Source organism: Chanodichthys erythropterus, chromosome 1, assembly GCF_024489055.1.
Source record: "Chanodichthys erythropterus isolate Z2021 chromosome 1, ASM2448905v1, whole genome shotgun sequence".
Classification (NCBI taxonomy): Eukaryota; Metazoa; Chordata; class Actinopteri; order Cypriniformes; family Xenocyprididae; genus Chanodichthys; species Chanodichthys erythropterus.
The window spans coordinates 14,548,451-14,561,389 of NC_090221.1; the positions used below are offsets into that span (position 1 = coordinate 14,548,451).

At 36.8% G+C, this 12,939-nt stretch overlaps 1 protein-coding gene across 2 annotated transcripts in view; it reads right to left on the minus strand.

The window, feature by feature from the left end:
* The window catches only part of drp2 (dystrophin related protein 2), a 94,343-nt gene that overhangs the window by 22,620 nt on the left and 58,784 nt on the right, over window positions 1–12,939 (minus strand). For both annotated transcript variants that reach the window (XM_067388483.1, XM_067388493.1), the window contains 6 exons: window positions 10,331–10,416; window positions 5,976–6,133; window positions 3,173–3,339; window positions 2,631–2,742; window positions 2,077–2,213; window positions 1,196–1,261 (listed from right to left, as the gene is read on the minus strand). In XM_067388483.1, coding sequence (XP_067244584.1) covers window positions 1,196–1,261; window positions 2,077–2,213; window positions 2,631–2,742; window positions 3,173–3,339; window positions 5,976–6,133; window positions 10,331–10,416 — 726 coding nt within the window. The remainder of the gene's footprint in view (window positions 1–1,195; window positions 1,262–2,076; window positions 2,214–2,630; window positions 2,743–3,172; window positions 3,340–5,975; window positions 6,134–10,330; window positions 10,417–12,939) is intronic.

Below are 12,939 nucleotides of genomic sequence, written 5' to 3' on the forward strand. Positions count from 1 at the left end.
AGACCTAAATGCGCGTCTCGCGCATCTGACTGTTTCTATAGAAACCGGTGCTTCTAACGGCCGCTGCAGTGACTTTACCAGTCGGCGATTGGCTCTTATTTAGAAGGCTGGACTTATTCCGCCATATTGCACGTTTCACTTTCTCCCATTCAAAACAATATGAGTGACACGTCTTGTGCTATTCTATAGTCTTTGGTGCGCATCCACAATAGTCACATCACAGGATGTGTGATATCAAGTATTGCGATCGCAGTTGATTCGTGAACCGTACGGACCAGATACCCCCCGATTCAGAACGCATGTGATCTGCGGATTAATTGCAAAATTTAACCATCATAGAGTGATGAAAGTTTATCATTTTCATGTGTTTATAAGTCCTGTCAGTTTAAACATCAAGCGCAAGAAGACTGAAACTCGCACGCTGTTTGTTGTGCACGCAGACAGCATGTGAACACCGAAATCAGTTCTTTTTCTCTTCTTTTTGAGCTTGAAAGGACATATCGCAATATATATCACAGAAAAACTAAATATCACAATGTCAGTTTTTTCCAATATCGTGCAGCCCTAGTTTGGAGCTACAAAACGATGAGTAAACCTTGCTAAAAACATTAAACCAGCTTAAGCTGGTCTGCTGGTCTCCGAGGCTGGTCTTAGCTGGTTTTAGATGGGTTTGGGCACTTTTCAGCTGGTAAGACAAGAAATTGTGTTTTTGTGTGAGATCAAATGTGTGTCTGAGGATGACATAAGTCTGAAGTACTACAGTACCTAATTTGAAACCCCATGGTTATGTATGAGCGTTTTAACATGTTGGAGTACAAGTGTGTGTCTGCATATGTGTTTCCTGAGTGTGTTATGTGCACTCCATCCAGGCCAGATCGGACTGATCTGTGCTAGCAGCTCCCTCGAGCCCTCCAGACCTTGTGTGTGGAGCTTTCATTCTTCTAGTGGAAAGCAGCTGACCCCTGTCCACCCCTCTGAATGCCATCTCTCTTTTGATGTCCCTCGCTCTCTTTCTCACATCCCTCTCATTTACTTTAAGGCTGTTGTTAAGGCCATGATGTTTGGTACACTGTGTCCATACAAAGAGGATCAATATGCCAATCAGAGCTCAGGGGAGTGAGCAGAAATGTCTGCTGGAAGAATATCAGAGTTAAACTGATGCGTGATAACTGTCCGTGCGAGACTGAACACTTACCTGCTGGCAAAATGCTCGATCCGACTGTGTGTGTCCGCATGAGGCAGCCTGGGAGATGAGCAGGGCCTGTCAAAGCACAAACACACACACACATGTCTGTCAGCAAAGTAGCTTGTTATGTATGAACGTCTGTGTTCAAGCTGGTTTGCTGGTCTTAGTTGGTCTGCGAACTTGAGACTGAGACTGATCCATTGGCTTTCTTTAGCTAGCTAGGATGGGAAAACAGATGAATGACCATCTAAACCAGCTGAAGACCAGCTCGGTAAGTCTGGGAGACCACCTTAATCCAATTAAAACCAGCAAACCTTTGGTTTTTTATCTTTATCGCAAATAAATTGATGTGGTTTTAAGGATGGTTAGATAGTTTTACAGGAAAACAAGACAAAAATAAGATGACCTAAGATAGTTTGTGGGTCTTAGCTGGTCTCCCAACCTAGACAGGCTGATCCATTTAATTAGAAGTTCTGGGTGCTTTCAGATACTCAGAATGGGAAAAAAGCTGAAGACCAGCTTAATCCAGCCAATACCAGCAAAGGTTTATTCATTTACTTTATCAACACAATCTGGTTTTAAGGATGTTTAGATACTTTTACTGGAAAATAAGACAAAGATAAGCTGGCCTAAGATGATCTGTGGTTCCTTCCACCCTGGACAAGCTGCTGTTTAGCTGATTTACAGGGGCAGCCAGCAGGTCTGACCAGTCAACAGACTAGCTAAGAACATCAAACCAGCTTAGGCTGGTTTAAGATGCTTCTTTTCACCAGAGAAGAAAATGATTTTTTGCAGTGCACTGCATTGAGTCTCCACTTATAAACCTTCAAAAGGAGCGCAACGGCACTTAGGTGTGATTCTCATCAGCAGAGACAGGAAGTCAGACTCACGTCTCAGAGCTCTCCACCTCCAGTACTGATTGAACGGGCAGGTATCCCCTCTGAGGGTGTTTACTAAAATACTGCTTTGAGCGAAACTTGTTCTTTAGTGTCTTTGCAAAGTCCCTCATCTTCTCGCCTGAGGTTGTCTGGAATGATTCAGAAAGAGAGAGAAAGAAAGAGAGCCAGCGGAGAAAAAATGAGAGAACATGAGCGATTGAGACACAAAACACCCCCTTCGTAACATTCCTCAGACACACTGCCAGTACATCAGTTCCTACACAGAACATTTGTCTTGCCCCATCTCAATCTATCATCTCTTGAGCAGCTACAGAAAGTCGGTGCATAATAAAGACACCCACCTATAAAACTCAGACTGGAGCATGAGAAAACCATTAAGCAAATGGCCTTGTGCTGTATTTCACTGCAGGAGATCAATTCGGTTCAATTCATATTTATTTTGCATAGTGCCTTGAACAATAGTGATTGCATTTGAAACCAGTGAGCAAGCATAAAGATGCCAGTTGGCAAGGAAAAAACCTCTATAAGTAACAAAGCATATGTACCGGGGTGTAGTACTCCATGATGGGGTAGTGTAGTTTCTTGCCCTTGGTAGTCCGGCCTGTCAGAAAACACGTCTGGCAAATGTCCACATTGAACTGTTTCAGACTTCGGTATCTGAAACAGTGATGTGATAGAGACATACGTTTTACATCTAAATAGAGATGTGTTCATTTTAGGATTGTGAATAGATTATAATAATCAGTCATGACTACCCTGCTGACAAATGGTGGTTTATACTAGATAGTGATGGTTTAGTAGTGCCTGTGGATCATTATAGCCATTATTGTGTTCACAAGCAAAACATGGCCCTTTCTAGTGAAGAAGGCTGACTAAGATAACCTCCTGGTTAAACTAATCAAGGTGGGGACAAGAAAAAATCAGCATACAAATTGATATTTCTTACTGTACGCTACCATTTAAAAGTTTGGAGTTTTGGAAGAAGTCTCATATGCTCAACCAAGGGATACAGTAAAAATAGTAATATTTTGAAATATTATTACAAATTAAAAGCCCTTTTTTCTATTTTATTCTTTTTTCAGCTCACCTGAAACCCTTGATAGGGCACTGCTTACAGATGTAGCAGCGTGCCTGGTGCTTGGCGGTCTCAGCCACAGTCACCCGGTGCAAAACAGGAAGCCACACCACCGACTGAGGCTCTAGACTCATCCACTCCAGGAAGTGAGACACCTCGATTGCGGACTTACCTGGAGCCTAGAGGTAGATACAGAAGATACACAAGAAAGAGAAAAATCACAGAGCAACAAGTAGCATGAATCAAGATACCCAGCGGCCATGTTGTTCATTATGCATGCCTAATTAAGCACCAAAGCAACTTCTGGTAGCTGATGGGCACAAGCACCCTATCAGAGCTCATCCCCTTAAAAGAACTGATGCGATACGGAGGAATCACGGCCCCATGAAAGGGAAGGATATATTCTCTAGAGAGGTCGCCCCTTGTTACAGTGACCTCGTGGGAAACGGATGACAGGCAATAACCCTAATAAAAAAGGATGACATAAAAATCTGGAACGTGCTAAATTCTCATTAAATACACATTGAGGATGCATTAAAAGGTTGATTTCCCTTGGGCGCATTATGAAGCTCGGGCAGAGCTTTATAATTAACTTGAGCATCTCTAGCCTGGCCCTTAGTAGTCGCTGGAGTGTACTGTCTCCTTAGAGGCCACGGCAGTGTGTGTGTGTGTGTGTGTGTGCGTGTGTCTTTAGCAGTGCTTTGTAGATTGAGACCAAAGTCAGCAGTGTGAAGATGAGTGGAACACTCTTGAAGTTTCAATGAAACAACAAACAACGTCTTCTAAACAGTCCAAACCATGGGGAGAACCGAGAATTTCTCATGAGATGGTCCATAACTTCAAAGCGAACCAGTCTTTTAATTTCTTGTTCCTGCAATTGTGCACATGTTCTTAGAACAGGATTTAATTAAGGACTGGCACACTAAAAATGAAAGGTTCAAGGCCATTGTACAGGAAACCTGTGGCCTACACCAATTTCATAATAAGGCCGTCAGTAGAATTAAATACCAGAAGGTTATGTTCCATCGCAATGCCCTGGCATTTTCTGAATTGTAGCCTCATAAGAGTTAAGATGTCAGCAGGCATTATGCATACATTTTTCTTAATTATTGTGGACTATTAAGTCCTATTAAGTTGGTATTTGAACTCAACTCTTTTAAAAGCTTGATTTCACATAGTTGTGTTTTGAATGCACTGCAGAAAGCTACAATGTCTAGCATTAAAATGCTATTAATTTATCAATTTTTACTTTCAAGTAAATTTACATTACCATTCAAATGAATGGTAGTTTTTTTTTTTTTTTTTAAGAAATACTTTCATTCAGAAGACTTTTACATTGTTACAAAAAGATTTCTATTTCAAATAAATGCTGTTCTTTTTAACTTTCTATTCATCAAAGAATCCTGAAAAAAAATGCATTACCGTTTCCACAAAAATATTAAGCAGCACAACTGTTTTCAACATTGATAATAATAAGAAATGTTCTTGAGCACTAATTCAGAATATCAGAATACAATCATGTGACTCTGAAGTAGGGCTCTGAAGAAATATCGCGTTCATTATCGAAGGCGATACATCTGCGATATGAACGCGATATTGCGTGGCTTGTCAGTGATCTACGGCTCTGTCTATTAAATGCCGCTCCATTTTAATGCAGGTGATGGCGATTTAGCGGTAATCAGGGAACCGGCTTTACTGACGAAATGCACGTGACAATCACATGCGATATATCCCCCAGCCCTCTGAAGACTGTTTTACTGTATTTTTGAATAATAATAATAATAATAATAATAAATGCAACCTTGGTGAGCGGACTTCTTTCAAAAAACATTAAAAAGTCATTATCCCCAAACTTCAGAATAGTGTAGGTGCAACATACTAAAGAGAATCTTGCAAAGAAAGTTCAAGGAAGGGTAGGTAATGTTTTTCAGAAGCACTTTTGTTATACTGGTTGAAAGTCTCTTCACATCCTGATAGCAATCAATAATAGAAGTGCTCTAAAAATTAAAACATATCTTCTGTGGAAGTTTTAGAGCCCAAAAAAATTATTTATTTATTTTATTTTTTATTTTTGACATAAAATGACAAAAAAATGCTGATCAATAAACAAATACTTTTCCCTATTCTAGTTACATGGAAAGACAAAAGTATGATGTTCTTGGTTGATTTCCTCAAAAAGTTTAACGTGTGTCTCTGTGGTGCTAGCAAAATATGTAATGGCAGACAGGAGTGTTTGAGGAAAGGTTTAAAAATAGCCATTGTTTTCGATATTCTGTTATATTCCGATATAGTGTCGTTAATGGCATTAAAATTACACACTTCACTTTTAATGGGACAGATGTTTGAAGGTATTGTCCTCTTGGCTATGAAAGTTTGATACTGGCATAGTAAAGGAGAAATACACATTTAATAGGTATAAAAGGACAGCCAAGCACTGACCAAGCATTTGTGTTGAGTATGTTTCTGGCCAATGACTCACTAAAACCCATAGGAATAAAGTCGCAGAGCAGCTCTTTAATCTCTGTATGTTCCAGCCCAAAAACCCAGAAGAAGCAGAGCCCAGTTAGAAAAGAGAGAGAGAGAGAGAGAGAGAGAGAGAAATGTGACAGGCAATAAAGAAGGAAAGTGAGAAAGTGTGCCTCTGGTACAAATATTTAAGAAGCTTTGCTCATCACAGAGAGCAAAGGCTCTGTGTAGAGAGAAGCCCTTTCATCATCTGAACAGAAAGCATATCAGAGAAAAAAAGAGATACCGAATCTCTGAAATACTGTAATTAGATACTAATAGAGAATCTGGTTAGCTGAAGAAGTCTTACCATCCGAAAGCAGCTGCGGACACTGGGCTCCACGTTGCTCCCTCCAAATGCGGCCACTTCCCCGAGCTGCCGAGGGATCTGAATGGCCTCGTGCAGTAACAGACTGAGATGTTTCTGATCTGTCAGTCCACCTGGACCACACACTTGTCTGAAAAGGTCTGCAATACACAAGCAGAAGACCTGGTTGAACACTGAACTAAAAGAAGACACTAGGGAAAAGTAGCTTTGTGCCAGTGTGCATAAATCTGGAGCAGGGAAAAAAAAGAATGTGAGACTTAAATGCCTTTAGGTTATAGAGGTGTGAGGCAAGATGTCTAACACTTTGATGTGCAAGATGTTGGCATTGCAAAAATAAAATTCTTCACAAGTAGGTTTTTTTTTTAAACATACATACATACACACATATATTATATATATATATATATATATATATATATATATATATATATATATATATATATATATATATATATATATATATATATATATATATATACTTATAATTTTTAATTACAGAATATATTTTAAATTAAGTTTTCCTCCTCTGACTAGTGTTGTTATTGTTAACTAAAACTATTACAAATAATTTAAATAATTCTGAAATAAAAATAAAATAAAATAAAGAAATAAATATAAAATGAAAAATTACAATTAGAAACGTTGCCTTGGCAAGTAACTAAAATAAGTTGTATCAAAACTACAAAAATAAAGCAAAATAGATTTTATTTACATAAACAAAACAAATAAAATGACAAAAGCACTTAACAAAATTACTTAACTAAAATCATAATGAAAACTGAAAATATAAAAGCAAATTTAAAAATAGTAATAAATACTATATTATCATATAAATAATACTAAAATAAAACTGCCTGACAAATTGTATTTTTTTTGTTTAACTATAAATCTTAAATTTGATTTACAATTAAGAAAAAAAAGTATTTAGAAAAAAACTTAATTCAAGATATATTCTCCAATAACAAGTCATGATATACATGTGTATATAAAATTTATAAAATGGTTGATTACTGTCCTTGATTCTGATTGAATCACCCAACTGTTCTGTGTATCACTACAAAACACCCTAAGCAACCACTCTTAGCAATGTAAACTGTATGTTCACAATGGATGTTGTTCATTGAAGCTTACTGTATTATGTAGAAGAGTATTGTGAGAAAGAGATCGAGTGAGCGAGTTTATTACCTGCATTCAGATTTAGCATTTTCCTTCAGGTCATATGTTCATAATAAAAAATCTGTTTAAATGTCCAATGTATTATCTTGTCCTTTTAACAGTTAAGGGGTTTTCCCGTGACTGACAGCACTAGTCAAAGCATTTGTCAGTTGCGTATTGTTCCGTTTTCACAACAATTCAGTCTTTTCAATGTAAAAGTCTTCACTACTGACTGACACACTCATAAAGACAGCCTTTGCCGCCATCTAATGGCGTAATAATGTAACTTCTGTTGCTGTTCACAGTCAGAGACTATTTTTTCTGGTGGAAGGAAGGCTTTTAGTGAATGTTTACCTCATGAAAGTTGCACTGATACATATTTTTGGCTTTAATATTTGTACTGTGTGGTAACCGTTTTATAAAAGCAATAAGGTACTCGAGGCTAGTGCTGTATCATGAATAAGTCACGGCTGAAGGGGTTGCAGCTGAAAGGTACATATTCATCACATCACAGCCTCTCGTGCCTTACTACATATATATATATATATATATATATATATATATATATATATATATATATATATATATATATATATATATATATATATATATGTACATACACACATTATATATATGTTTTAAAGATGTTACAATATTTTTACTGGAAAATAAAATTATTTTAAAAACTAAAAAAATCCTTTGAGTCTAGTGAGATATGCTTGATGCAAGTATTGATGTAAATGTGGACAAAAGGCTAACATTAGCCTAGAGACAGAACAGCTCACACAGTGTGTGTCATGAAGCCATCAATGAGCAGAGTGATCCTGACAGGAGTGAGAATATTCTCTGCAGTGCCAATAAAAATAGCACCATCTAAAGTGACTGGTACACAAAGACCTGCTGTGCAGGCACACATACACATTCATACCCACATGTACAGTAAACCAGCCTCATACATATTCTAGTCCAGGGGTGGCTAACCCTGGTCCTGGAGAGCCTCAGTCCTGCAGAGTTTAGCTCCAACCCTGATTAAAACTCACCTGGCCTATAGATTTCTAGCAACACTTCAGACCTTGATTAGCTTGTTCAGGTGTGTTTGATTAGGGTTGGAGCTGAACTCTGCAGGACTGTCACTCTCCAGGACCGATGTTAGCCAACCCTGGTCTAGTCCAAGGACAGATTTTGGATGGGGTCAATCAGGGCCAGAGTCCTGGGGCCTCTGACTGAGACACCCACTGTTGCCCGACACCCAGAAACAATCCACTGCAAATGTAAAAATGATACAGACAGATGAACAGCGCTTTGTGCCAGTGGCTGTTGGCATGATATGAAATAGACAAAGAAATGAAAGATGTTATCTGTCCTAGCCACACTTCAGCACTAACAAAAACCTTATTGCAGCTTTGATGTTGTATACTAGACATTGCACATCGGTGTCTCTTTTGCAATTGCAACATTATTTCATTTTTATTGCAACTTCTTGTGTTTGTGACTTTATAAATCTGAATTGGGACTTTATGATAAAGTCTATTCCTAATCGGAAAATCCAGTCTAGTTTAGTCTGAGCTTGTCATTGGCTGGAATAAGCTGGTACACCATCAACAAACCAGCTACTTATAGCGATCAAATTGGATTTGAAACATGGTGGCTGGTCAAACAATTAATGAACAGTTTGGACCAGTTAATGACCATCTTAGACCAGATAAAAAAAAACAAGCCACCATGTTCCAAAATAAGATTAAACAGGATTTTCCAACAGGAACGAATCGCAATTGCCACATAGAGGCTGATGCCCACAGTCCCTGCAGGACCATAATTTGTCTGATAGGTTTCCATCAACACAGTTTAGTAAGGGCAGATGTGCTCTTTACTTTTGAAATGGCAAGGTAATTGGTGACAAAGAGACAAAAACTGATCAATCAATCAGTACTCAGTAGTATTTCAGATTTTAGGCAATGTTTGAGTGTTAGAATGATCACCAGATTGTAATCTGATCCAAGGATGTTCACCTCTGACTTGGATTATTCTCCTCTGATTCTTTCTGTGGTGCACTGAACCTGACTCTTATTTACTGGGTGCTGCTTGTGACTGCCCTGTCAAATTACCCTCTAACCCACTCTCTTCCAAAAGCAGATTTAGGTTTCAGACGAAATTAGAGCATTAGAAAAGGCTGAAAGGAAAACCCATGAGAGAAAAAAAAATGACTTTGCACTGTGATACACGCTTTTGGTTTTTACTTTAGTGTTACTGGACCCCAGATTGCAATAAAGTTAAGAGGAGGTGTGTGTAGATCAGGTTTTGCCAACATCGCGAGGACCAAATTTCAATAATTCAGGGTGCGTAAGAAATGTAGGGACCAAATTTCAATCATGGTCGCCACATTTCAAGAAATAATAATAATTAAGAAAGAAGAAGAAGAAGAAGAAGAAGAATGTGACACTTAAGTAATTGACTACAAAGAAATTCAGCTTTATATCACAGGAATAAATTACATTTTAAAATATATTCAAATAGAAAACAATTATTTAAAATTGTAATAATATTTTACAATATGCTTGTTTTTAATGTACTTTTAATCAAATAAATGCAGCCCTGGTAAGCGCAAGAGACTTCACAGAAAAACAGAGTTAGAGTTAGGTAGAGGTAGAGTTAGGCCGTGTGTCCACCAAAGCATTTTATTTCTTCAACGGCTAGCACACTTTTCCAATTGTTTTTAATGGGAGGACCATGTTTTGAGCCTCTTCATGCGCTGAGCCTCTTTTTCACGCACAAGCGCAGAACGTTCTATGTTTTTTACTGGTCGCTTCAAGTTGAAGAATGTTCAACTATGAGTAAAACGCTGAACTCATCACTGTCACTTTTTAGCCAGCCGTTTAATCAGAGTGGAGGAGGGGCGGGACAAATACAACGGCGAACATCATTCTTGCTGTACAACGTTTTAAGCAGAGCGCCTAGCATTTTCAGCTGGCTAAAAATGATTTGGTGGACACACGGCCTTAAGGAACAAAAGAAAGAAGGGCAAGCAGATTGTACTAGTGTTGCCAAAAGTACTGATCGCGATACCAAGTCAGTACTGAAAAAATGTATGATACGTAAACACCTCTGATTGGCTTTGAGTTCACACGCTCATCAGATATGTCTGTGATTGGCTACAAAGACATCAAGGTTATGAGGTTACTCACATTTATACTTTTCCTGGATGTCTGCGTTGCATAGAATAACCAGACCCGTCTTGAAGGAGAGCACTCGCATCTTACCATTACGACCACTAGAGAAAAGAACACACTCCAAAAATTTGAAAGACATACAAACACAAATTCAACATTCAAAAATTCACTGAGGTTCTTCTATATATATTAAAATGATCCTGTTAGTTAGTACGATCGTGTAGTAGGTAAGCAGCACTAAAAAGTACTGAAAGGCCCTGCATCATGTGGTACAGTCAGCTCAATGTTTCTCCATGGCTTGAAAAATCATCTCATCAACTGCCTGGGCTCACTACTACAGTCGTTAACAAGCTACCAAGGATATATGGTCAATATATGAAGTTCCAGAGGAGTAACATCCTCCAACCCATCTGAATCTTTAATGAGGAAGCTGCAAGAGAATGGTTCTGCTAGCTGAGCAAAATAGTGATGCAGCAAGTATATATATGCAGTGAACTTTTCAGATATTTGAATAGTGGTACATTTTTTGCCTTTACTGCACCAGATAGGTATGTCAAAAAAGACTAAAACAGGTCAGGAAGAATGTGAGATCCACTGAGAACAAGGTCTCACCAGCAAATCCAAACAGGTTGCTGTTCAGATCCAAAAATATTTTAGAAAACTGATGAAGTACTAAAAAAAAAAGTCACATTTTGCTGCCTATAACAAGAAATACCCTTTCAGTATTGCTACTAAAGGGAACATTTCCTACCTTGTTTGGCTTTCTTGTTTAACTGAGAGATTGTCATTATCATCCTTATGCATGCTGCTCATTCTTATTCACATTCGTTTGTGGCAAAACAAAAAAGCAATTACTACCAATTATTCACAGGGTGAGGGCTCTGATTTTCAGTCATTAGCAGTAGGTAGTTAAGAGTCTGGTACAGTATATATTTGAGACAAAAATCATGATGGTTAATGAAAAACAAACAAATAAATCCCTCTTTTTTTTTTTTTGGGGGTGGGGGGAGGGGGATTGCGTTGGCTAAGGAGCCAGAATGTGATATTTAGAGTCAAACAGTGGAGCTTTGAACTCCTACAGCCTGATTAGTTGCCTGCTTGTGATTTCTCATTGCTGTAGTCATGATTTAATTCACTTAACTGTGGAAAAACAAGAATACAGCTTGCCTATTGGTAAGAGATTTAAGGGGTCAATCAGAGTGTCTACATTTGGCACTCTTATATTACATAATTTTCAAGAAAAGTGTCAAATGAAGGATTTGTGCTGCATAAAACATAATAACTTTTTCTTCCTTACACCTTAAATACATTTGAGCTTACACATCTTAATCACTGCTTTTGAAAAAAACAGTTTAAAAATGTTACGGAAGCCCTGAACCGCATGGTGGAAAAAAAAAGAAAAGAAAACTTATGGTGGGGAGGAAAAAAAAAAACTTTTTCATTAATTTGACATAAGTCGTTATTTTGAGATATTAAGTTGTTATTACGACATAATATCTTGTTATTTCGACATAAGTCGTTATTTTGACATATCTCATTATTTTGACATAAGTCGTTATTTTGAGATATTAAGTTGTTATTACGACATAATATCTTGTTATTTCGACATAAGTCGTTATTTTGACATATCTCATTATTTTGACATAAGTCGTTATTTTGACATAATATCTCGTTATTTCAACATAACGTTATTTCGACATAACTTGTTATTTCGACATAATATCTTGTTATTTCAACATAAAGAAGTCATGTAGCACAACAGTAGCATGTTGGCTCACAGTCCCAGCTTTTACTGCGAACACCGCGGTTTCAAATCCACCTTTTTCCGAGCTCACTCTTCTCTATTTTTTCATCACATATCACATCAGAAATAATGAGATATTATGTCGTAATAACGACTTATTACATCAAAATAATGACTTGATATCTCGAAATAATGACTTATGTCAAAATAACGAGATACGTTTTTTTTCTTTTTCTTTTTTTCCTCCCCACCATAAGTTTTTTTTTCCCACCATGCAGTTCAGGGCTTCCATAAAAATATATTTTTCTAGGTTAAAAATGATTAATTCCTAAAAATCATTATGTTGTTGGGGAGTCACACATCATCACATTTTAAAAAATGAACTAACCTTGTGTTGTCATAAAAAGGTCAGACTATCTGATATTAGAGGATTCAAGAATTTCATTTATTTCTTAATTATAACAATAGGACCAATGTTGTTATTGTTAACTAAACCTAAAATTAGTAAAGCATTATTTTTGTTAATTTAAATAAAGCTGAAATAAAATAAAATATGAATATTAGATTAATACTTTAACTTAAAAAAGTAAACAAAAATGAGAAATATAGCCTTGTTAAGTAAAAGAAATAAAATAAGTTCAAGCTCAAGTATTAAAATTAATAAAATTTACTAAAATTGAAGTAAAAATAAATTTATACTAAATAGAAATATATAGAAAACTAATATAAAATGAAATAAAATAAAAAAAATGAAAAATGAAAAATAAAATTAAAATGAAACTAAAATATAACAATAAAAGCTAATTTAGAGTATTAAATACTATGCTATATAAAAAATAACATTGATCGGAACAGTTGTATCATGTGACTTTTTTTTTTT